At 37.7% G+C, this 26741-nt stretch overlaps 2 protein-coding genes across 2 annotated transcripts; both read right to left on the reverse strand.

Annotated features, from left to right (window-relative positions):
- Positions 1–10910: 10910 nt before the first annotated feature.
- Positions 10911–14888, reverse strand: LOC114261423 (DNA sliding clamp PCNA-like). Its single transcript, XM_082872055.1, has 4 exons — positions 14573–14888; positions 13720–13881; positions 13523–13593; positions 10911–10967 (listed from the first exon to the last, which is right to left on the reverse strand). Exons 1-4 carry the CDS (start codon positions 14886–14888, stop codon positions 10911–10913), a joined length of 606 nt encoding a protein of 201 aa, XP_082728181.1.
- Positions 14889–18703: 3815 nt separating this feature from the next.
- LOC114261564 (LIM domain-containing protein PLIM2c) lies at positions 18704–21725 on the reverse strand. Its single transcript, XM_028201841.2, has 5 exons — positions 21591–21725; positions 20386–20485; positions 20221–20249; positions 19779–19862; positions 18704–19189 (listed from the first exon to the last, which is right to left on the reverse strand). Exons 1-5 carry the CDS (start codon positions 21723–21725, stop codon positions 18923–18925), a joined length of 615 nt encoding a protein of 204 aa, XP_028057642.1. The 3' UTR covers positions 18704–18922.
- Between the last annotated feature and the right edge of the window lie 5016 nt (positions 21726–26741).

The following is a 26741-nucleotide window of genomic DNA, read 5'->3' on the forward strand; positions in this document are numbered from 1 at the left end:
ATATATATATATATATATATATAAGGGGTATAAAAGTAATTTCATTTTGGGGAAATTCGGGGATGGGGCCGGGGCGAGGGCCGGGGACGGGGCCGGGCCGGGGCTTGAACACTGATCACCGTCCCCGGCCCAAAACAGATCAGGGATTGATTTTCAAATACCGTCTTCTCCCCGTCGGAGGTATTTTTTGGAAAAAAACCGCTAAAATCGGGATCGAGATCGGGATCGGGGATCCCCGTCAGGTTGATTTCAAATTACCATCTCTAGTCTTTAGCATTGTTTTGCTTTTTCTTTTTTTGTTTTTTATAGCTTCATTTGTATTTTATTTTTTTAATAGTCAGATCGATTCTTTGTCTAACATGAACTTTTCTAAATATTATTATGTAAAATTACTCTTCGATAAGAGAAAAATACATGAATAAAAGATGGAGAATCGAAAATGAAACTTTAAAAGGAATGGATGGTCAAATAATAATACCCTAATGGCGACATTTGCATATTATGTTTTATTTATCATAGAATACGTTATGATTTTATTAATAATGAACATGAGTTATAAGTCCATTAAATTAAGACAACAATGATTCAAGAAATGATAAACAAATAAGATTAAAAAAAAAAAGAAGAAAAATTACAAACAAAAAAAATAACTTAGAGTTTGATATTTATAACAAAATAAATCTTAAAATTTTAATTTTGTCAATTTAAACTCAATTCTTGTTTTAAAAAAAAATTCAATTTAAACCATCAACTTATTTCTGTTAAGTAAATTTGACCAAAAAATGTATTTTAATTATTAAACTTAATATAAATGTACATAAAATGTTTAAATATCATATTTCGTTAAGTTTAATGACTAAAATATCATTTTTTTTCTGTTAGTTTTACTTAATAAAAATAGGCAGATTGTTTAAATTGAAAAAAAAATTAAAAAACTTAGCATTTAAGTTGACAAAATTAAAAATTTATTTTGTTGCATGGGTTAAACAATCTTCAAAAATATATATATATATATATATATATAAACTTCAAAGCATTATTAAAGATCAAAATGTTCTTATCAATATTTTCTTAACCACGGTGGGGATATATTTTTTGGATACCAACACGTGGCATGGCGACGCCGACGTGTCAGCCGAGGTGCCACGTGTCCTGATCGTTGTGCCGAGGTCATATCGGCTAGGCCGAGGTTGCCTCCGAAGATATCGGAATCCGAGATAAGCGGATAAGGGACAAGAGTCCTAGAATGAACAGGGAACTCAACTTGGATATGGACAAGAGTCCTAGATTGAGAGAAGACTTCAGTTTGGGTAAAGATAAGACTCTTAGAGAGTTAATCCTAATCCCACTGGGAGTCCCAGATTAGCAGTAATCCTAAGTCCATTAGGGCCAGGCTCCTTTTGGGACTAGGATTGTGTTGGCTATAAAAGAGAGGCACCTCCATGGGTCTAAGGTACGCTGTTTTATACTCAAGCTTGTGAGTTTAGCACTTGATTATCTTTGAGAGATATACTGACTTGATCGTCGGAGTGCCCCTGGGTGGAAGAGCCACCGCCGGAGCCTTTTTCTTTCTGTTACAGGTTACTAAAGCCATCTATTCTGCCGGTGCTCTCCAGCTGGTTACTAAGCAGGCAGTGTGGTCGGAAAATCACCTACACAATTTGGCGCCGTCTGTGGGAATCTTAGAAGAATAGATGACCAGTAATGGACAGAGGGAAAACATTGGGGGTGACACTCCTGCTGGGAGTGGCAGACCAATTGACCTTGACGTTGAAAAAAACAACCACAATACAGAAAATCATGACCAGGGCCACGGAGAAAGAGACGTCGGCCAGGAGGGCAACACTTCAAAGAAAACAGACCAAGGCCAGTACTATAACGAAGATAACCTTCAGGTATGGAGGGATAGGTGCCTACGGAGGGATGATGAAGTAAAAGATTTGGCAAACAAGCTGGCAGACCTACAGTCAGTGGTCAATTTCATGATGCAAAACAATGTTATGCAGCCACCATATCCGCTGCAAGATATGCCGATGCCAGCGATTAATACCCAGAAGGGAGGAAGAACAGCAATCCCCGAAGCCCCTCAGCACACCAGGAGTGGAAGCCACTCTCACCGACCTTCCAGGGAATTCGGATGAGAGGAGCCAAGGCAAGAAGAGTCCTGAAGGACACATCACATAAAGGACCCAAGGTCCAAAGAACATCGAAATGTTCAAGGCCAAGCACTCTGCTTTGACACAACCCATGAAGAAAGATCGAAACGGGCCCACCACGAGGCCGAAAGTAGCGTGCCAAAAAGATTGAAGTCCAGAGATAGCCGAGCTCCAGGGAGGAGTAAGGAAGACTTGAGGGACTACTTCAAAAGGAGGCAGCAGAATGTTGAAGCCGAGGTAACTTCCCCAATTAAGCCGAGAACACCATTCTCGGTGGAACTAGACAAATTTAAAGCACCAAAGAGATTCAGTATGCCGAGGTTCCAAATTTATGATGGTAAGTCAGACCCCAACTTTTATATTGGACTATACCTGAACTCAATGGTGTTATACAGTGGGAACGAACCGTTGCTCTGCAAAGTATTTCCCTCCTCCTTTGGGGAAATTGCATCCGATTGGTTCCATAAGCTACCAAAGGGAAGCGTGAAGACATGGGAAGGCCTGGCCGAGATGTTTGTGGCCAGGTTTGTAACAAACAAACTACAGCCCTTGAGGGTCGACGCCCTGATGGCTTTAAGAATCACCAAGGAAGAAGGCCTTAGGGCCTACGCGAAGAGATACTATGAGGTGTTCAATCGAATACCCGAGTGCAACCAAGAAGTGGCGGTCGTATCTTTCAAGAACGGCCTAAAAGATGACTGCCCACTACAGAAGTCTTTGGCAAAAACACTGCCAAAGAGCATGGAAGAACTCATGGCGAGAATTGAGAAGTACGCCAGAGCCGAGGAAGATACATCGGGAAGCAAAGAGATAAAGCAGGAGAAAGCAAACGGCTCGCCGAAGTGAGGCCGAGGTAACAACGGACCATCCAAACAAGAAACGGAATTGAAGGGCAAACAGGCAGTGACGACGGTGTTCCGAATCCCTATCCATAAAGTCCTGGATCAAATACGAAACCAACCCTATTTCAGACCTCCAGCAAGAGCACCAGGGGAATTCATGGAAAGAAACATGGGTAGGCGTTGTGCTTACCACAATGAAGAAGGGCACCCAACCCAGGGTTGCAGAGCCCTAAAAGCACACTTAGAAGACTTGGTAAGGCAAGGCCATCTGAGGGACCTTGTTGATGAGGCCAGGACCAGAGAAGAACAGGCAAGATTGCCTTAAGCACCAGCAGCTCTACCACCTCCAGCACAGCAACCACAGGCAGGAGGACCAAGGGTGGTTAATGTGATCCATTCAAGGGTCAACGAGAACGAAGTCAGAGGAGAGACCCAGAAGGTAAGGCATTTACAGCATGTCTACCAAATCGGGGAAAAAAGACCTCGGCCTGAAGAAAGCCAAGGACCAATGATAACCTTCACTGAAGCTGACCTAGATATGGTCCAACATTCGCATAATGATGCCTTGGTAGTATCCCTCCAGGTTGGGGAATGCCAAATAAAACGCATCCTAATAGATCAAAGCAGCTCTTGTGACATCATGTATATCAGATGTTACAAGGAGCTGGGCCTTCATCCTGACGACCTGGAACAATCCAACAACCCTATGGTCGGCTTCAATAGAACGCCGACATGGCCACTAGGCGCAGCAAGCATGGAAGTACAAGCCGGTACTAAGAAGATCAAAACAGAATTTATGGTGATTGACACACCCTCACCATATAACATCATCTTGGGAAGACCATGGTTACAAGCAATGGGGGCAGTTCCCTCAACATTGCATCAACTACTACGGTTCCCCACAGAGCATGGAATTGAAGAAGTCAGAAGAGATCAACTGCAAGCAAAAAGTTGCTCCATGGCAGCAACGAAGTCCACTTGCAACATTCGAGAGCCAAAAGAGGCAGAGATTGAAGACGAGGACATGGAGGTCCTAGATGATGTCGGCAAGGAGCCAACCGAAAAAAGTGAAGAGACACTAAAGAAAATCCTAGTCCAAGAGGGCAACGAAGAACGTTTCTTTCTTCTCGGTTCAGGCTTAACCGAAGAAGAGGAAAGAGAACTGGAAGATTTTTTGAGAGCCAACATTGAGGTGTTCGCCTGGACACCTTATGAAATGCCTGGCATTGACCCCGAGGTCACTTGCCATAGACTGAATGTCGACAGGTCGGCAAAACCTGTGATTCAACGAGCCAGAAAACCGACGTTGATGCACGTCGAAGCAGTAGAAGAAGAAGTAGACAAACTTCTGGAAGCCAGGGCAATCCGAGAAGTTCACTATCCGACATGGCTGTCCAACACAGTAGTAGTGAAAAAGAAGAACGGTAAATGGAGGGTCTGTGTAGACTTTACCAGCCTCAACAAAGCCTGCCCCAAAGACAGCTTTTCTCTACCCAAGATTGACCAACTAGTAGATACAACTTCAGGGCACGATAGGATGAGTTTTTTGGATGCATACAGGGGGTACCACCAGATTGCCATGTACCCACCAGACGAGGAGAATACTGCGTTCATCACCCCTAAAGGCTTGTACTGTTACAAGGTAATGCCTTTTGGCTTGAAAAACGCAGGAGCAACTTATCAAAGGTTAGTAACAAAAATGTTCAAGCACCTGATTGGCAAAACGGTAGAAGTCTACATCGATGACATGGTCGTGAAGACCAAGAAATCTAAGGGTCATCTTGCCAACCTACAAAAGGTCTTTGATATACTTAAAACATACCGGCTCCGACTCAACGCATCAAAGTGCGCGTTTGGAGTTGGATCAGACAAGTTTTTAAGATATCTGGTAACGAGAAAGGGCATTGAGGCCAGCCCAGACCAAATCAAGGCCATCCTAGAACTACAAAGCCCGACGTCGGAAAAACAGGTTCAGATGCTTACTGGAAGGGCCGCAGCCCTAAACAGATTCATCAGCAGAAGCTCAGATAAATGCAGACCCTTCTTCAACTTGGTGAAAAAAGCCACAGACTTTCTGTGGACAGAAGAATGCGAAGCCGCTCTAACCGACCTAAAGAAGTACTTGACCACAACTCCGGTTCTTTCCAATCCAGAACCAGAGGAAGAACTGTTTTTGTACTTGGCAGTTTCAGAACACGCAGTAAGTGCAGTACTAATTCGAGAAGAAAAATGAGAGCAAAAGGCGGTTTACTATGTAAGCAAAACCTTGGCCAGCGCAGAAACAAAGTATCTACCACTGGAGAAATTAATGCTGGCCTTAGTAATGGCTTCAAAGAAGTTGAAACATTATTTTCAGGCGCATAAGATTGTGGTCCTAACAGAGCACCCACTGAAGTCCTTGCTACAACAAGGAGACTTAACAGGAAGGATAGCAAGATAGGCAGTGGCCCTAGGCCAATATGACCTGGAGTTCAAGCCGAGAACAGCAATAAAGGGCCAAGTTTTGGCCGACTTCGTGGCAGAATTCACACCTGAAACCATCGAACATCGGGCTCCGTTGAGCCGAGATGAGCAGTATCCCAGCAAACAAGGAGAAGCCCAGCCAAAAGCAAAAGAGCAAAGGAAGGAAAAACTCAGACCCTGCAGCATCTACATCGGCGATTCATTCACACTGTTCGTCGATGGAAGTTCAAACCGTCAAGGAGCGGGGGCAGAAGTACTGCTGATATCTCCAGATGGAGAAATAATAGAACAGTCCATCCGTTTAGGGTTCAAGGCCTCAAACAATGAAGCAGAGTACGAAGCATTAATTGCAGGGCTAAAACTGGCAGCAGCAGCAAAAGCAGATGAAGTAATTGTTTTTTGTGATTCACAACTTATTGTTAACAGTCAACAGGAGAATTTGCAGCCAGAGACGAAAGGATGTCAGCATATGAAAAAGAGGTCATCAGATTGGCAGCCCTATTTCAGAACTGCCGACTACTGCAAGTCAGCCGAGATGACAACATCCACGCCGACGCATTGGCTTACCTGGCAAGTTCAATACAGACTGGAAAAACAAGAACAATTATGATCGACTATATGTCGGGCCCGAGCATAAAACCAAACAGCACAAAGCAGCAAGCAATGTGTGTGGACATGGGACCAAACTGGATGGATGCAATTGTTGCATTCCTGAAAGAAGGAAAGTTGCCAGATGATCGTAAGGAGGCACACAAAGTCAGATTGAAATCTGCAAGATTCTGTCTAACAGAAGATGGACATCTCTATAGAAGGTCCTTCACTGGACCACTTTTAAAGTGCGTGCACCCTTTGCAGGTTGAGGATTTCCTCTATGAAATTCATGAAGGAATTTGTGGAAGCCATGCTGGGGGCAGATCATTAGCCCACAGGGCCATTACCTAGGGGTATTGGTGGCTCTACATACAAAAGGATGCTGAAGCCTATGTAAAGAAGTGTGAACAATGCCAAAAGTTCGCACCTTTGATACATCAGCCAGCTGCTGACCTAAACCCAGTATCCAGCCCTTGGCCATTTGTCCAATGGGGCATGGATCTGGTTGGGAAACTTCCCCAGGCAACTGGGTAGAGAAAATACTTGCTGGTGGCAACAAATTACTTTACAAAATGGATAGAGGCAGAACCTCTTGCCAAAATCTGAGATGTGGACGTCAAGAACTTTATATGGAGAAATATCATCACCAGATTTGGCATTCCAAGAGCAATAGTTGCCGACAACGGAACACAGTCTGACAACAAACTCATCAAGAACTTTTGTGCCAAATTCAAGATCAAGAACTACTTTTCAACACCAAGTTTTTCCCAAAGTAATAGTCAAGCAGAAGCATCCAACAAAGTAATTTTGGATGGAATAAAGAAGAGGCTGCAGGCAGCAAAAGGAAAGTGGGTAGACGAGTTGCCCAACGTGCTTTGGGCATATTGGACTACGCCGAGAAGATCAACAGGGGAATCCCCCTTTGCCATGGCTTATGGCACAAAAGCTGTCATCCCATTAGAGATCGACATCCCAGGGATCAGGACCCAGGGAGTAGAGAATGGCACTAACGACATAGTCTTAGCCCGAGATCTGGACCTTTTGGAAGAACGAAGAGAAAAGGCTACAATTCAGCTAGCAATATACCAGCAACAACTTGCTAGAACTTACAACAAAAAGGTCAATCCAAGAGATTTTCAAGTCGCCGACCTAGTCTTGAGAAAAGTCGTCGGCAACAAAAAGGATCCCAGAGAGGGCAAGCTTGGCCCAAACTGGGAAGGACCCTACAGAATTACTTCGGTATTAGGCAATGGAGCCTATCGGCTTGAAGATAACGAGGGCAAAGCACTGCCAAGACCTTGGAACACTTGTAATTTAAAATTCTTCTATCATTAGATGTGCAGTATTTTTTGCCGATGTCTTAATAAAGTTTTTTCAAGAGTTCTTTCAACACATATGACTGATAAAATTATATACTGATGTTTTGGAGACATGAATAAATGAGATCCCAAGTAGAACTTAGGTTCACATTGGGGGCAAGAAGAAGAAGAATGCGTTTACCACTTGTTGAAATTTGTAGCAATTTACAAGTTGGTTAAACCAAGATAATGTTTAAAACCGAAATTAGACCGAGGTGATGCTTAACCGAAGTTAAGCCGAGATGATTCCTTGTCTTCACTTGTTGAAATTTGTAGCAATTTACAAGTTGGAGTCAAGCTGATTCCTTAATTCACTTGTTGAAATTTGTAGCAATTTACAAGTTGGAATTAAGCTGATTCCTTGTCTTCACTTGTTGAAATTTGTAGCAATTTACAAGTTGGAATCAAGCTGATTCCTTGTCTTCACTTGTTGAAATTTGTAGCAATTTACAAGTTGGAGTCAAGCTGATTCCTTAATTCACTTGTTGAAATTTGTAGCAATTTACAAGTTGGAATTAAGCTGATTCCTTGTCTTCACTTGTTGAAATTTGTAGTAATTTACAAGTTGGAGTCAAGCTGATTCCTTGTCTTCACTTGTTGAAATTTGTAGCAATTTACAAGTTGGAGTCAAGCTGATTCCTTAATTCACTTGTTGAAATTTGTAGCAATTTACAAGTTGAAATTAAGCTGATTCCTTGTCTTCACTTGTTGAAATTTGTAGCAATTTATAAGTTGGAGTCAAGCTGATTCCTTGTCTTCACTTGTTGAAATTTGTAACAATTTACAAGTTGGTGTCAAGTTGATTCCTTAATTCACTTGTTGAAATTTGTAGCAATTTACAAGTTGGAATTAAGCTGATTCCTTGTCTTCACTTGTTGAAATTTGTAGCAATTTACAAGTTGGAGTCAAGCTGATTCCTTAATTCACTTGTTGAAATTTGTAGCAATTTACAAGTTGGAGTCAAGCTGATTCCTTAATTCACTTGTTGAAATTTGTAGCAATTTACGAGTTGGAATTAAGCTGATTCCTTGTCTTCACTTGTTGAAATTTGTAGCAATTTACAAGTTGGAGTCAAGCTGATTCCTTAATTCACTTGTTGAAATTTGTAGCAATTTACAAGTTGAAATTAAGCTGATTCTTTATCTTCACTTGTTAAAATTTGAAGCCGATGTTGTAGTTTGCAACTTATAGCAAACTACAGGTTGATCCAACCAAAGAAGATGCTCAACACTTGTTGAAATTTGTAGCAATTTACAAGATAATGTTAAGCCGATATGTGATCATCCGTCAAAACTTACAGCAATTTACAGGTTGAGGTAAAAGCTAAGTATATTGTTCAAACACATGTTGAAATTTGCAGCAATTTACAAATAGACCATTATTTAACACTTGTTATAACTTGAGAACAGTTTACAGTATATGTTAACACTTGTTGAAATTTGTAGCAATTTACAAGTAGTCTAGATCGAGATCACTGTTTACATACTTATTGAAACTTGAGAAGAAGCTTGCAGAGTTAATATTGAATAGTATATGTTAAACACTTGTTGAAATTTATCAAGAGTTTTCAGGTCTATATCTTGCCGAAGTAAAGTTTGAAGTTGTTGTACCCGAGGTATGTAACCCCGAGGAGATTGCACAAAGGTAGCAAAATATTCTAAGTACAGAATCATGCAGAAGCAAATCAAACAGAAATTAAAAGATTGAAGCATTTCGACAATACAGTTGTAGTCCTTCATAAAAGCGGGAACAATCCAAGAATAACTGTTCTGAAGAAGGCACATCGGCCATACAAAGAAACTTATATTGTCCAATAAACAAAAAAAAGTACAAAAGACATGGAAGTTATGATTCTTCAGCCTCAGGAGCAATTTGGGTTTGGACCTCGGCAGGTTCTTGAAAAGCTACTTCGGCAACCTTCTCGGCCATGATCTCGGCATCAATTTCGGCAAGTGTTTGACTAAGACTATTATCGGTTGGAGGAACGTCAGATGATGCTTGTTCAGGAGTAGCCTCCTTAATAACCTCTTCATCCTCTTCATGAGTTAGGTCTAGGATTTGATCATCCTGAGGAAGAGATTGGATCTCATCAGCGTCCTTGGGCTTCCTTACTAGAGCATCACCGTCATCATCCTCATCTTCGGCTTCAGACTCAGACTCAGATTCTTCTTCAGCCTGACTTGGAGGTGGAAGAGGAGGAAATGGGAAAGGAATAGCTTCAGCCTTGCGCAACGGCGAGTCATCTGGGATGTTGAGTTTTTTGGCAAGGGCGATCCAACCAAAGGAGAAGCCCCTGTTGCATGCCTGCTTAACTTGAAGTTTGTAGTCCTCAGCAACATCGGCCATTCCTTGGGCGTAAGCTTTTTCATCGGCTTCAGTAATTTCGGCATTTTTAGTGGCCAGGGCCTGCTCAAGCTCTTTTTCGGCTTGAGCCTTTTTTACCTCGGCATCTTTCTTCTCGGCCTCGGTAACTTTTTTGATGGCTTCAGCAGACTCCGCTTTTTCTTCGGCCATCTGTTGGGCCTTAGTGGCAGCCTCGGCCTGATCTTCCAGCTTCTTCATCTTTGTCAGAATAGCTTTTTTCTCCTTTTTGAGGGCAGAAATCTCCCTCTTCATGTCGGCCAATCTTTGCCCATTTTCAAAAGACTGCATTGAAAACGAATGGGCGTGCTGGATGGCCTGAAAGAAAACAGAAGTGTTAGAAAATCTTCTAAGTATGAAGCAGAAAGAAAAGTCAAAACAGGAAACACTTACTTGAACGGAGTGCTGGAGCATTAGCGCATAGTTCTCATACTCGCTGTACCCAGCATTTCACTCCAGATCGCTTGGAAGAAGAAGAGCAGTACTGAGGGCGACACCGACATTAATGTCGTCGGCACTCTCAGTTGACATAATTGGCCTATCCTCCAAAGTCAACTTTGGGGCCCAGGGGACATCGGGTTTCTTGGACCCCGAAGTAGTAGCTGAGGCAGACCTCGGCTTCTTTGATTGGGTAGACTCGGAGGGCTGGGTCTCGGCCGACCTTTTTGAAGGAGCAGAAGAAGTCTTCTTACTTTCAGCCAGTTTTGAGATAGGCAAAGTATCCTCAGCCTCAACCTTAGTAGCCTTGGCCTTAGGCTGGGCCTTCTTGATTCTTTTTGGCTTCGGTGGGGGTATTGGTTGGGTTGGTACAACATCAGCATCAGTCGGGAGGTCAGCTAGGAGATTTTGGGCAATTGGCTTTGCGCGACCCATTTCGGCAGTTTTGACAAGGCGTCGCCGACGTTTTCTTTCTGGTATTGGGATCAAGTATGGGGCCGAAGTGGATGGTTGATTGGTTGGGTCAAATGTGGACTCTTGATCTGTTCGGGATGAAGAAGCGGTTATAGTTGTGGCAGTAGGTGGAGAGAGGCTCTTCTTCTTTTTCTTCGGGACGTCGGGCACTGTGGATTTGTATGTCAGAATAAAGTTTAGTAATAATGGAGCTTTGTGCTTGTGGATTGGAAGATCAAGGAGCTTCTTTAAATCTTTTCCTGGAAAGTACGATTGACGAAAGTTTTTTGGTGGCTGGTGAAGATCTGCAGGACAAACAAACAGACATTAGAAACAAACAAAGTTTTAAAGACTTAGAAATAACTAAGTATTGATGCTGGGCTCTTACCCTTGCCCTCTTTAACTGTTCGAGGAAGAGGGTAGAGGTGAACATCTTCGTCTGGACCAAATTCCCAATTTCCCGAAGCAATGACAAAGTCATCCCCGGCTCCCTTGTTGGAGTCCGGGAGGTCGGCTACAATTTTGAATTCGGTAGACCTCGGCTTAAGGTAGTAGACGTAACCTCTTTCCTTCAGGTTAAGGGGGCACATGGTATAACAATATTGTACATCGGCAAGGGTGATCCTAACATTTTCCTGCCTAGTTAGGGCTATGATACCATTAATCACTCGATAGGAGTTGATGGTAAGTTGCATGGGGTTCAATTTATAGAAGTGGAGAACCTCACGAAAAAGGGGATTGAGTGGAAGCCGGAGTCCGCACTCAGTAAAAGCTACTATAGGAAAGGGCATGGAGTTATCCGTGGGCATGATAGAGTCATTATCTTCAGCCAGCCTCAAGTGGACATCGGCAGGAATGGAAAATTATTGCCTAAAAAATTCAAGTTTAGTTGGGGTGTTTACCCGGTGTCTCCACATACCCATTACGTCGGCCTAAAAACAAAGAAGGCTGTGTTTCAAAAGATAGGTGTTTCAGAAGGGTTGCTAGAACCTCGGTTTCAAACCTGGGTAAGGACTGGTAAGGTTTTGTTTCAGTTTTTCCTAGAGATTGAAGGTTCTACAGACAAATCCCAAACCTAAAACTATAAAGACGAAGATCGAGGGCACAGATCTGGTAAAAACACAAAAGAACAGAGAACAAAAGCGAAGTTTCAGAAAAAGAACAGGGATGGGCTATCAAGAACACAAAGAATACAAAGGGTTAAGGGCCAAGAACAGTGGTGAAACAGTGCAAAGTGTTCATGGCATGTGAAAAATCATGAAATAAGACGCATTCAGGTGAATGATTCACAAATAATGCCTAAGAAGAACAGTAATGGCAAGAAACTTCAGAAACAATCAAGAATTAGAAAAAAAAGGGTAAGGGGGCCAGTTGCTTACCAGATAAAATGAAGCCGGAGCGATATTCGCCGAGATCAGACGACAGTTGCAACAGTGGCGAAAGCTTCGCGGGAATGGAAGAATAAGGACGGTCGCAGAGTTTAGGGCTTGGAGCAATGGCAGATTCGAAGAATGCTAGAGCTTTTAGAGAGAGAAAAAGCAAGAAATCAAAATGCAAAAAGTGGAGAAAGGAAGAGGGAAAGAAAAGTTTTATCAAAAACTTAAAACGGCGGCAAAGGCAGGGCATTTATTACGCCTGGAGCAACGCACACGTCAGACGGCGCAGACGAGTGAAAGACAGCTTTCAGGCGCATCACAGACACGGACCAATGAAGACAAAGCACGCGAAAGGAACGGTTAGATGTGCATGACAGCTCATGCGCGTGGTGAAGTTCATTTGAATTCTTGTTCTCCGAAGAGAACACATCAGCTTGAAAATGAATTATCTTGGCCAAATAGTTTTTTAGCTACTATACAAAAAAATATATCGATATAGGTTCCATCACCTCAGAATGCCGAGGTAATAGAACCTAGGGGGTAGTTGTGGGGATATTTTTTTTGGATCCCAACACGTGACATGGCGACGCCGACGTGTCAGACGAGGTGCCACGTGTCCTGGTCGTTGTGCCGAGGTCATATCGGCTAGGCCGAGGTTGCCTTCGAAGATATCGGAATCCGAGATAAGCGGATAAGGGACAAGAGTCCTAGAATGAACAGGGAACTCAACTTGGATATGGACAAGAGTCCTAGATTGGGAGAAGACTTCAGTTTGGGTAAAGATAAGACTCTTAGAGAGTTAATCCTAATCCCACTGGGAGTCCCAGATTAGCAGTAATCCTAAGTCCATTAGGGCCAGGCTCCTTTTGGGACTAGGATTGTGTTGGCTATAAAAGAGAGGCACCTCCATGGGTCTAAGGTACTCTGTTTTATACTCAAGCTTGTGAGTTTAGCACTTGATTATCTTTGAGAGATATACTGACTTGATCGTCGGAGTGCCCCCGGGTGGAAGAGCCACCGCCGGAGCCTTTTTATTTCTGTTACAGGTTACTAAAGCCATCTATTCTGCCGGTGCTCTTCAGCTGGTTACTAAGCAGGCAGTGTGGTCGGAAAATCACCCACACAACCACAAACTTCAAGATTTTATTCTAGTTTTTGGGTTTAAAATTTTTGTTTAGAGGGGACAAAAAAGGTGCAAGCAAATATATTATGAAAAAACAATGTACTCCGACAAATATGTTAAAAAATATCTTAAAAATAAAATATAGAGTGTAAACTCACACTTAGAGTGTGTTGTATCTAAAATAAATTTGATTTGTCGATTGTATTTGTGGGACACTTGTTTTGATGTCTAGCATTGGTAATCATATTTGGTTGATGTGTGTTCAATGATTAACCATAGCACGAAAATAATAACTTGAAATCCTTATTAAATTAAATTAGAAGTCATTCCTCAGAGAGAAATACAATCTACATATATATACCTCTTTTATGAGAATAATCTCTCGACCAACTGACCTGAACCTCACTTGTGAATCAGTGACAGACACAAAAACTGCAAGGCCACACACAACACAAGTGTATTAAAAATAAATAAACATTGAACAATTAAAAAGCAGCAAAAAATAAATAAATAAATGCATGCATCAAATCACTGCATGAAAAATAGATAATTAATTACCGGCACCCCCTCTAAAGCTTCTGAAATATAGCAAAATATGCCTGAACTCCTCCGATGGTATCCCAACAGCCACATCATAATTGTATTCTGATTCATCAATGTTGACATGATTATTAGGGATTTGCACCACGTAAGCTTCCTCGGTTCGGGTCTGATGAATTCCTGAAAATTAATGCAATCCATTTTTCAATTTAAGCAATCTATTCATAATTTATAAGAAAATATAAAATAACAAAATAAAAAGGATTTATACAGAACTTTTCAAGAATTACACAGGTCAGCATATTTTCAAGAATCAATTCAAACCAACATAATCAAACATATTTGAAGAAACTGTGGATAATGTTATTAAATGTTAACTGGTTTTCAAGAATCAATTCATAAAAAAGCATAATTGAACATAATATACACAATTATACATGTGAACACATCACACATTACGGTTTTGAAGCAAGAAACAAAGCATAGTGACCAATATACAAATATACTCTCATTGTTTTTGTTTCCAAAAAAACATAAAGCAAAGATGAAAAAAAATGAAAAACAACTAAACATCAAAATGGGTTTTCAAGAATCAATTCAAAAGAACCATAACAAACTAAAAAGTACACAATTATTCATATGAACACATCAGATTATGATTGTGAAGCAAGAAACAGAGCATAGTGATCAATATACACATAATGTTGGGTTTTCAAGAACCAATTAAAAAAAGAAAAAACCCAACCAAACAGGACAATGGGTTTTCAAGAATCAAATAAAAGCAACCATAATTAAACAAAAATGCACACAGTTATACATATGAACACATCACATTATGGTTGTTATGAAGCAAGAAACAGAGCATACTGACCAATACGAAAGGTGAAACTGACAAGATTCTCTAAAAACAAGCTCCGGACAGTGATGGACTCATCGTCATCAGTAGTAGACAGAATAGCGTCCAAGGCATTGAGTTCGATCCCAACCGAACAGCTTTGACCGGTGTAAAAACGATCGAATCTATAGGAATTGATTCGAGCCACTGCGATGACCATGAGATTTGGGGATGAAGTTTGCAATGATATACTCTCCGGTGTGGCGATCACAGTGGCTCGGGTTGCTATGTGCACCAACGGTGACACGACCTTCTTCAGTAGGTTGCCCTGAACTAGCTTGAACTCTAACATGATGAGAGAGAGAGAGAGAGAGAGAGAGAGAGAGAGGGGTTGGCGGGAAATGTATGTGTTCGGTATTTCAACTGAGTTAGTTACAAGACGGTTGCTTTCTACGAGCTGATATTGTCAACCGCAGGGGATACACAAGCAGACTTGGTTGGCTGCCACTCATAAGGGTTAGAAGGGCTAAATTAAAAATACACTTGTTGAGATTTTTATAAAATATGATTTATATCATATAGTTTTGAAAATTATATCTAGTCCCTAGTTTTGATTCAGAGATTTGAGAAGAAATTTAGAAACGGAAAAGAAAAAAGTGTGTGAAACTTAGTAAAATGTAGGTATATTTTATTCACATCTACCTTTTTCTTTTTCCTTTCAAAATCTCTTAACTAAACACATCATTAAAGTTTCTAATTTCATAGCAAATGACCCGATTATCAAATCAATTAATAATTTTTAATGATGTTAGGAATTTATTTCAATTAATAATTCAAGTAATTTTATCAGTGTATAGAGGAGCACTTGAAAATTTTATTTTTTTTATTAAATAAATTTTTTTGATAAGAAGGTATTTATAAATTTTTAAATCACAAGGTTAATCTGCATTTTAAACAAAATTCAGAACATGTATTTGTAATTTGTAAAGAAAGAAAATAAAGAAGCGGTTACGTGGCAAGTGATAAGGGCAATTGTGCTATAATACCATACACCTGCTATGGTTGAAAAAAAAAAAAACTGAAGTTCTTACTTTTTTTTTTTTTTTTTTTTTTTGAGGGGGGTAAACTATGCCATTAATTTTTGTATTTCAAGTTCCAAAAAAAGAGAAAAAAACGAATAATCATTTTAATCGTTATAATTTTAATTTGAATAATTTAAACTTTATATTTTTAATTTTATTATAAAGTGATATCTCTATTATGCGTCGTTAACGTTTTGAATGGAAAAAAATCTACGCATAATGAAGAGACCATATTATAATAAAATTAAAAATACAAGATTCAAATTGAAACTACAGAACTAAAATGGAACTTTACTCAAACTAGATGAACCAATAGTATAATTTACCTCTTTGTTTTCCTTCAAATTATTTCATTTTTTAAGATTTTGTACATTTTTATTCGGGTAAATTACATTGACCTCCCTTGAGACTTAGACAAATTATAGTAAACTACACAATTTTAGAATAATTACATTGAACTCCCTTAAGGTTTTAATTCACATAACACTTACACTCTTTTTCATTAATAATTATTAATTATATGGACAAAAAGATAATGTCATCATATCTTTTACATTGAAATACATATTTTTGCTTTATTTATCTTTGTGATTTCACACTATTTGCATTAGTTTCAGCCATTTTAATCTAACTAAAATAGAAGTTGGCGTAATTATATCAAAATTATGAATTTTAATGTATTTTGTCCAAACCTCCGGAAGAGGTCAGTGTAATTTCCCCATTTTAATTTATTCGTGTTAAGGCCAAATGTTATTAGAATTTTATGTTACAGGAGCCGTAAATGAGTCGAGTTGAATAATAAATTATTCAAGTTTAGATTAAAAATTTAAGGATTTATTACACTTTTTATCCTTAAACTATTGTCAAATTATTTACTTAATCCCTGAACTGTCGCTTAAGTCTAGTAAGTCCCTAAAATATATAAATCAAAGTCCATTTACTTCCTAAACTATCAATTGAATCGATTAAAAATATTTAATTGAACTATTTAATCCGCGAATGGATTACAAAAATAAAATATTCGCCTATAAGTATTATAAATTAGTAAAAATCCCTATTTAGTTAAAATTTTATTTAAAAAAAAAACTATAAATTTTTATTTAGTCTTTGAAAAATGGACGTTAATTCTTCTAGTAAATTTTCTTTATAAGAGTAAGAGTAAATATCTATAGTATACTTCTTAAATTATCTTTTACAATAGCTACATCCTTACTTTTATCTAGTATTATGTGCCGAATTTCGTTTATAATATTTAATTGATTGTCTTTAAGTTTTTCACTAAGTTTTTTTTTATAAATTAATTAATATATTATTATTTGTAGGGAAATATATTTAAATTATCTAATTATACTTCTTTAGTATATTTAATACTCATATAATTTTATTAACAATCCTAAGAAATCAAATTCTGATAATAATTTAAATGCACATTGAAATAAAACATGTTTTAAAAACAAAATAGAAATTTAAAATTTTTAAAGAATAAAATCTTAATTAGGTAGGGCCTTTTACTATCTTATAATACTTATGCACATATATTTTATTTTTGTAATCAATTGAGAAATTAAATATGTTTGAATTAAATACTTTAGGGATATAATAAATTCAATCGATAGTTTAAAAACTAAGTAGACAATTGATGATAGTTTAAGAATAATTAGTGTAACAAACCCAAAATTTAATGAATTTCAAAACATATTCAATTTTTTATTTTGAACTTTGTGTTGATGTGAAACGTGTTTTAATCATTTCAATTCCGAGTCCAACTCGAGTAAAACTTGATTTTGTATGTGCATATAACCGAGTCGAATTTTAAAATAGGTACTAGTATGCTCGAAATTACTATTTTGGTCCTTTGAAAGAGGAAAAAGCCAACAGTGCAACTTGCGATATTTCTACATAAGAGTAGTTTTTGAGTTTTGTATTATAATGTGGGAGCCGAGTGAAAAATTATACATTCGGCAAACAGATCTTAAAGTGCATCGCTAATGGCCCAATCAGGCCCATTCCTGGCATTCGAAGACAAATCTTGAACCCATTGCCAGTAGCCTTGTCAAGCCCATACCTGATTAGGCACCGCCAAGAGTTATGATGTTGAGTAGTATCTCGATGGCACGCCGAGGATTAAATGCCGATGATTAAAGGGCATTCATGCCAACTACGAAGATAAGTTCGACAGACCATCTCAATCAAAGTAGGTCCAAACTGACCCTTTCTGAAAGTGTAATAGGGACATGGGCCCTAACACTGTAGTAATGATGAAACAAGCTTAGTTCACATTATAAAGAAATATTTACAAAAATTCTTGAAATATAAACCATTCTCATTCAATAACTAACTTGGCCATCAAAGTGCTAATTATGACACTCTCGACCGGAGTGTTTCTCGTTTCAGGCATAGAAACAAGGACAAAAGAAGGATCTATTTGGGACGAAGTAATATTGCAGAACCACTCCTCACACGTAATATTTTTTCTTTTTCAACACAAACAAATAGTGAATATTGTTAGCATGAATGATGTCGATGTAACCTACTTGTTTTATTGTAAAATTTCAAATTTTTTATAAATATAATCTATCAGTTCAAATATTTCAGTTTTTGATGCTATGTATCATGACATTATACTCTAGGTAACAAGTTTTTTTTTTGATAAGACTAAATATTATCTGCTAATATCTTTGCGTGAGCAGACAATAATAGTGACTTGCATTACAGACTAGATTATTTCAATCTCTTATTTTGATTATATATTCTACTAAGTACACAATAGACTTATTAGAATTTTCAATTTTTTTTTTCTCTTTGCGTTAAATTTTCCCAACACTAGACCAAGAGCAAAAACAATAATACTACTTATCATGAAAAAAATATCATGAAAATGATCATGAAAGATTCTCTACCGTTAGATTACACATATAAGAAAACACTACATACTAATCAAGGGATGAAAAATCTTTATGAAGCATTTCATGACATTTTTTTTTATGATCCCTAATATTATTCAAAGTTATAAAGACAACCAAAAACAACTTAGCACCATGCATCGCATAATAAAAGTATTGTCTTTGAAGAATTTGATATTGTTAAGGTAATATTGGCAAAAGCATTGAAAATATTATTATAACGTATGGTGCACATTTGTATAAATCACATACATAACCTCTTGAATAAGCAAAAAAAAAAAAAAATTCTATATAATGAGGCACAAAAATTTTCATCACAACAAAAGTGTTTGGCTAGGATAGAAATTTTTTTGGCAACTTAGAAATGAAATAGGGAACCGAGGTGCACGCAATCGTTAGGACTACTCTTGAGTTTGGTCTGGTTCGGAATTCGACTCATTGTTCTCGGCTGGTTCTGGTTCTGGTTCAACAAGTGCCACACCACTCTTTTTATGAGTAGCAGCCTCGAGGACATGGTTGTAGTTTCCTTTCTCCAGGAAAAGTTGAGCAAAATGGTGCTTGCAATAGAGAACCCCATCAAGGGCAGCATAGGAGCAGTGTGTAAGGGGACAACCTCCATGAGCACACTTGAAGCATGACTTGTGGAAAGATTCTCCCTCCATAGTCACCTGCTTGGCAAATGTAATATATAATTATTCTTATTTAAGCTTATTTGAGCAAACTTGTACTATTTCCAAAATCCTTGACCCTTAATCCCTAATGCGCTCATAATTAGTGGGATGGGGATCTTGAGTTACAATCATTCGACTATAAATGCATCGAGAACAAGATTTGGACAATGATTAGATTTGGAAATAGGTTAGGTTAGGATTGAATTGACATAAAACAGTTTAATGCACAGATCATACGTTGATCGTTTTGTATTGAAAATTATGAAGCACAAAAAAAGTACTTATAAAAGTAGTTATGGATTCAACCCTTGCATGTATCATTTTCATTTTTATTTTCAAGTTAATTTAAGATTTGGAAATTTGTGTCTCTGTAACAATATGCGAAACTAAATGATTTGAATGCAGAGAGGAAAAAAAAAATGAATAATTTTTAGGCTGTATTATTATTTATGAATTTGGCATAAAAAAAAAAAATGAAAAAAATGTAAAGCTGGCATAAATTTATATCGTGATTTTATTTATGAATTTGTGGAGTATTTATATAACAACTTTAATAGGAGAATGTGGGTTATATAGAATTGCAAACCTTCTCTAATGGGTATACAGTTTTCTTACAAGCTGGGCACTTGTCTTGGGTTCCACAAAACAAGGACGAGAGTTTGTTTGGGACCTGCAAAACATTATCAATATTCATGTATATCATGAACCAATGTTAGTGGTAAAAATTATGCAATAATTAATGATGCATCCAATTCTCCCCATCAAACTTAATATTGAATCCATTTCAATACATTAACATCTATATTGATCTCATTTTTTTCGGGCATTATGAGAGCATCATAAGGACATTTTTGAAGAGTTCTTAACCAACTGAACAATCGGCCTTTCTATACATTCCTCTTATGAAATTCTGAGATTAGCTTTATAAAATCGATTTCATCATTAAAATGAGAACTTCAAACAATGGTACATGGTAGGGACATTGAAATGCACCCTAGTTAAGGTAGAATCATATAACATGAACATACCGTTGAATGTTCCCTCTCAGGCTTCCCCGCTAAAATGATCATCAAGAAACAAAAAATAGTAAGCCAACATAATGAAGCCAAATAGAAAAAGGAAAAGGAAAACAGCAAAAAGAAAAAAAGAAGAATAGAGAAGCTTGAAAATTAGTGCTATAAGAAAAATCTCACTTGTTTGGAAGTTCTTGCTGAAATTGCCAGATTCCTTGAAAAGTTGTTCGAAATGAGTTTTGCAGTAGAGGACTCCATCCATGGAAGAGTAGTTGCTCATCTATGTGAATTCAAACAGAACTGGTGATGACTCAACTTATATGATTTAATACTTCACATAAAACCAAAATGATTTGATACTTTGCAATGTATGTTTCTCAAATATTGCATGTCATCAACAACATTTTGTAGCACATATTTTGATGAAATGGTAATAAGGTTGATTACATAATTAATAGTTGCGATTATTTTTTTTCTGTTGGATAATTTTAATATCTTTTATTTATTTACTTATTTATTTTGCTTATGAATCCTCTTTTATCTTGTTCATGAATCTCATTTTGCACATTTTCTTTTATAGTGCTACATAACAATATTTTTGAAAGGTATTGTTGTAATATATATACGGGAAGTTCTTGAATTCACAAGAAAGTCTTGAAACATGATGAATAAGTGAGAAATATTATTAAAATTGGAATACCTCAATGAAGGTTTGCATCCTATTTATAACAAAATAATCTTATTCCTAATGATACACAAAATAATAAAGAATATATAAAAGTTCAAAAAATAGCAAATTTTGAGTGATATTATGAAGTTACAATAACACGTAAAAACAAACGACATTAAAATTGAAAATTGAAAATTGAAAATTAAAGTTATGACTAAAATAAAACTTTCTTATTAGAAAAAATCCAAATTTGACCGTCTAAACCAGAGAATTTGTTTGAAATTAAAGTGGTTTAACTGATTATAAACTGGTGAGTTTTACTCATTGAGCGATTTATGAGCAAACATGGGTGTTTTTTGCCCAAATCAGCTACCTTTGATTGAATGCTCAAACTAGCTGACCCATGTTGTGCATCATAATTCACACATTTAGCACATGTTTTAGTGTCATATATCTGAATAAAAACTTTCCTTCTTTTATTACATCTCAAGATTATTATTATTATTATTATTATTATTTTGCACAACAAGGGAAGTTTCAAATGGGATAAATTTATGAATGGAAAATCTTATAAACATTATCTCTGGTTTTCCCTATTATTACTGCACTGTGGAAGTACTTTATTTGACAAAGAAAACAAAACATTAACAAAGAAGAAAAAAAGTGTTAAATGAAATAAGCATAAAGGAAAATAAAGCTAAGAGACAACCCTTACCACAAGAGTTCCTTTGCAATGGCTGCATTTGAAACAAGATTTGTGATAAGTAATTCCATCAGCAGTCAACAAATCAACAACATAAACAGTCTTATCACAAGCTTTGCATTTATCTAAAGTTCCTGTGAATGACATTTTTTCCCTTCTTCAACAAAGATTTGTGAGTTAATAATCTTTTTATCTTAAAAACAGTTATTACATCCAAAAGAACCCAATAAATGGATTAATGGGTTGTTGAGGATCAAAGTAAAAGTTCGATGAGAAAGTGTTTGTGGCTCATGATTTGAATTGAGACTAAGCAAAGTCTTTGTTTTGTCTAAAGAAAAGTGATTTATATCATATTAAAATAGAATTTCATTGTTTTCTTGCAATGGTCTAAACTCAATGAATTGGTATTGCACTGATAAATAGCAGACACGTGTTCGGAGATCCCAAGATTATGAGGTTAAAATGGCAAGCTAAAGGAGTAAAATGTTGTTGCAATCCGATTGGAATGGAGTGAAAGAAGGGTGAGGTTTTGACTCATTCTATGAAGTTTGAGGCATGTCTTCTGTTTTTTTGGGCTCACAAGGGTGTTGGTGGGAGATGTCATCCACCTATAACAAGTGGTAGTGTGGGGTCTATTTATTAGACATGTATATATATAGAATAATGCTTGGGACCCTCTTTTGGGGGTCACCCCCTCACCCCCCTTTGCCACGTGGCAGGGGGTGATTGGAGGAGCAGGAAAAAAAAGAAAAAGAAAAAGAAAAGGTAACCAATGAGAGAGAGAGGGGGTCAAAGGGGGTGGGGGGAAAAGGGGGATGAATCATTACTCATATATATATATTTTTTTTGTTGCATTGTTGTCAAAACTTAAATTTGAATTGATTGTACATATTATCATATATATATATATATATATTAAAAGTAGTATTTTTCTCATACTTAAGTAGTACATTTTAAGGATTTAACTTTTTCAAAAAGAGTCACGTTAGCATGTATTTTCTTAATTACATATAAAATTCTATACAAATCCAAACATAATTTAAATCATATTAACTTCACCTATTTTATATGGATTCTATTTGATAAATATTTATTTTCCATATATTTTTCTTGCTAAATTAATTCTTTCAAGGGTATGAGGATTTTGTTTAATACTGAATTGCCTTTTTTTTCTTCTTCTTATTTTCTCTTGCATTATTCTATATCCAATACCAATTCTATATTATTCTATTTCATAGATTTGTCGTTTAAATTTTATAGTAATTCTATATATAAAATTATATTTCATCTCCTACATTATTTATATAATCACAACTCATAGGAGGAAAAACTTGCATAACAATGATACTCTCGAGGAATCTCTAAAGTTTGGATTTACTACTTGAGTTACTTTTTCAATTGTTGAACAATAAGTTTATTTATTTATTTATTTTTTTATGTTTTGACATAATATTACAGATAATTAATTATTTCATACACTAAGATGCATCTATCGTTTAAATGTTTTCATTATTTTTTCTTTTTGGGTTTACATATTGTTATGTGATTCTGTCTTTATTAGTCGTTGTTAAATTTCTTTTATATAATTGATATTTTAATTTAATTAGAAGTGTTTATTTCACAATCTTACAATTTAATATATATATATATTATATAAAATCATTATATGATAATCTAATTATAATATATTTATATTTAATTTCTTAAATAAAATTTATATAATTTCTATTTTTACATATTTTTATTTTTCAAATGAATATAAAATAAAATTAAGTAGTTAGAATTATTTTTAATTTTATGTTAATACATTTTTTTTTCTAATTTAACTATTATTTTTAATATTAAAATGAGTATTTATTTTACTATTTTATAATTTAATATATATCATACAAAATTATTTTATGATAATTAGACTTTTATAATACAATAGAACTAAAATTATCAAAATACATAAATAATTTAACTAAAATTAATAGGGCACTAGATCTATAAATTCAAATCTCAATTTTATGGGCAAATTATCAACACTCCCTCAAGATTTGACTAAAATACGGATTCCTTCTAAGATTTGAAAAATTCAAAATTACCCCCTGAGGTTTATATTTGCATAACAAAAACCTCAAGGGGCGAGATATAATTTCTCAAACTTTATGAGACAATTCGTATTTTAGTCAAACCTCGAGGGGAGTGTTGGTAATTTAGCCAAAGGTCTAGACACTGAAATATTTTGTCTAAAAAGATAAGTTTAGACAAAATAATCAAAATGCCCAATATATATATATATACCGTTTGGCTTCCCTTTAGTCCGATTGTGGACTAGAAGGTGCTGTTGGGCCCGTAGGAGTCTACCACATGTCTTGTTTTGATAATCTGAATCGTATATAGAACTCGTTGAATATTATATACCTATAAAAAATTATGTTGATCGGATATTAATAGTTACATGATCAAATTAATTTTGTATTAACAAAATAGATAGTAAAAAAATAAATAGTTAACAACAATCTGATTCGATGAAATAACTATCGATATCCAATCAATATGATTTTTTATAAACATATAATATTTGACGAGTTCTACACATTAAATGATTTAAATTATTATAACAAAATCTATGATGAACTCTCACGAATCCAATGACACCTTCCAGTCCAGACAAGGGAGAGGCCAATACTTATGTCATGTACGCGGGCCAAATACTCAAAATATCCATCATCACACAGTCACTCTCTCTCTCTCTCTCTCTCTTATTAATCTAGGTCTCTCATTCTTCCTATTACCATTTCATCATTCACAGCCTTCAATCTGCATCTCCAAGCTGCCATTTTTTTTATAGACCTCACGTCGAGCCATCAAATCAGCATCCGTCGCTGTCCTCCGGAACTAGAGTTTCTTCGTCATCCAACCGGAGCTCCGTCGCCCCCGCACCGCTTGAGACGTCGGTCGCCTCCCCGTGTATCTCAGATCCTCTTTACTCCGATCATTTTTCTCCTCTTTCTCCGTCGCCACCACCTTTCATTCTTTTCTTTATTCTTTTATTCCTCCGTTCTTGATCCTTCTCTGTTCTTGTAAAGGGTCAGAAATTGAACCCCAAACTAAGTATGGACTCAAGCACTAAGATCGCCCTGAGAAGGCGACCAGGGATAAAAGAGGAGCGTGGACCAAAGCCCAATGGAAGTTGGCCAACAGGTGGGCCGAGGCAGGTCCGACCCACCAAGGCTCCAGATGGACTCAACGAGAAAAAATGCCCAAGTCAAGTTGCAGAGGCAACACCTGCAGCGGTCAAGTTGCCGAGGGGACATGTGCAACGGTAGAGTTGCTGAGGCACTTTGTTTCAGCGCCGCTATTCCTATTAACTTCGATTTCGCCACCATTGGAAGTTGTCGAGGGAACATGTGCAACGGCAAAGTTGTTGAGGCACTTTGTCTCAACGCCGCCGATCTAAGTATCTTCGGTGCCGCCGCCATTCCAAGTAATGTCGGTGTCACGATCATCTGGGGTTGCCGAGGGAAAGAGAAGACCGAGGCAACTAAGTTGCTAAGGCAATACTTGCAGCGCCCAAGTTGAGGGGGCATTCTATCGGCGCCACCATCTCTAATATCTTCGGTCATGCCATCTGAACTTGCCGCAGGAAACGACTACCACAGCAACTAAGTTGCAGAGGGAATTCCCTACCAAGGTGATACCAGCCTTTGAGAGAGGCTTCCCTCTGTGAGTAGAGGCTAATGCTTGGCGCCGATAGCAGGTCCCAAGGCATTACTAGCCCAGGGCTGATAGCAGGCCCCATAGTTTATTAACTTGGCGTTGATAGCAGGCCCCAAGACTTATTGATTGGAGCTGATAGCAGGAACAGAAATATCAGTTTACCGCGGTAACCCTGTGAAGATGGAAGCAGGGTAGCCCGAATATAAGGGACTCCCTTTCCATTGCCAAGGTCTTGGACCTGCCTTAGTCATACAGGCAGGACTAAGGAAGCCCCCTCGGGCTTGGTATTAAGGCGTAGCATGGTTGATAGCAGGCTTGGCTGTGGCTTTCGCCCTGGAAAGTTGGGGAGTTTGTGGTTAGGTGGCTAAGGGTGGAGGTTTCGCTGAGGTGAACATGAACATAGCTGATAGTAGGCTGATGGAGTCCTGAGAATGCATGTACTGATCAAATAGAATCGAGAAGGCAAGTGCAACGGCAAGGTTCACTGTTGCAAGTGCACTTGCTAAGGTTCAAGCTGAAAAGGCAAGTGCATAGGCAAACACTCTTGCTGTAACTACACTTGGGGAGGCTCAAAAGGGAGTTGCAATGCCAAACACTCCTGTCGCAACTACACTTGCCAAGGCTCAAAAAAGGTAGTTGTGGAGGCAAACAGATAGTACACAGTGCATGTAGAGGGATACATGGCACCTTCAGCCTGGTGGCTTAAGGCAGAATATTCCATGTGATTCTCTGAAACACATGTCTTCCCTCTATTTGGCCACTTGGTGTCTTCTTAGAACCAAGGAAAAGCCTATAAATAGAACCCATTTCCCAAGGTTCAACAGGAGAAATTTTGGAAATTTGGAGGAGATGCTGCCCAATTTGGTACTGCCACACACTTCTTCTTGAGCCACTTGCTTCACCCTCACCCAGCTACACACTCTCCAATTCCTAGATAGTTGCTGCTGTTCATTCTCAAGCCATTTCCATCATCAGTGGACCATTAACATAGTTTTGCCTCTCTAATCTTGAACCCCCCTACATTTTTGGCGACTCTGCTGGGGAGGCTGCTTTGTTGATGGTTCACACCTGCAGTGGCTTACATACTTCACTGGAAAAGATGGCTGAGGAAGAAGTTCAACAACCCCTACAGCAGCAAGGCTCTTCCAATGGCGAAGCAGCACATGCGGAAGACCATGACCACAGTATCGTGGTTAAGGCAGTTCAGTCACTACAGGATACGCAGAGGGAGATTCTGGCAACTTTGCAAACTCTCATTGAGGCCATTGTGGCCATGGTTGCTAAACCAGTTCCAGTGCAAGCACCCCCACCTGTAGCAGTCCCAAACCCAGCGCCTAACTTGTTCCCTGAGGTTCGGGCTCTGATCCAGGTGCCTCTGGTGGTACCTTAGGTGAACGGTACAGTCGCTAGTTTAGCTACCGAGGAGCAGACTGGACCATTCCAACCCACTCACTTTGT

The sequence above is a fragment of the Camellia sinensis genome, chromosome 5 (genome assembly GCF_055761805.1).
Source record: "Camellia sinensis isolate YWXY chromosome 5, ASM5576180v1, whole genome shotgun sequence".
NCBI lineage: Eukaryota > Viridiplantae > Streptophyta > Magnoliopsida > Ericales > Theaceae > Camellia > Camellia sinensis.

Excerpts from the sequence above, each read along its gene's own strand:
- LOC114261423 (XM_082872055.1), bottom strand. The coding sequence starts at position 14,888 with ATGTTAGAGTTCAAGCTAGTTCAGGGCAACCTACTGAAGAAGGTCGTG. Across the intron at positions 13,882-14,572 it reads CAGTTTCACCTTTCGTATTG|GAATTCATCAGACCCGAACC; the intron begins GTCAGTATGCTC and ends ATTAATTTTCAG. Across the intron at positions 13,594-13,719 it reads AAGCTTTAGAGGGGGTGCCG|TTTTTGTGTCTGTCACTGAT; the intron begins GTAATTAATTAT and ends GTGGCCTTGCAG.
- LOC114261564 (XM_028201841.2), bottom strand. The coding sequence starts at position 21,725 with ATGTCATTCACAGGAACTTTAGATAAATGCAAAGCTTGTGATAAGACT. Across the intron at positions 20,486-21,590 it reads ATTGCAAAGGAACTCTTGTG|ATGAGCAACTACTCTTCCAT; the intron begins GTAAGGGTTGTC and ends GAATTCACATAG. Across the intron at positions 19,190-19,778 it reads CTGTATACCCATTAGAGAAG|GTGACTATGGAGGGAGAATC; the intron begins GTTTGCAATTCT and ends TTTGCCAAGCAG.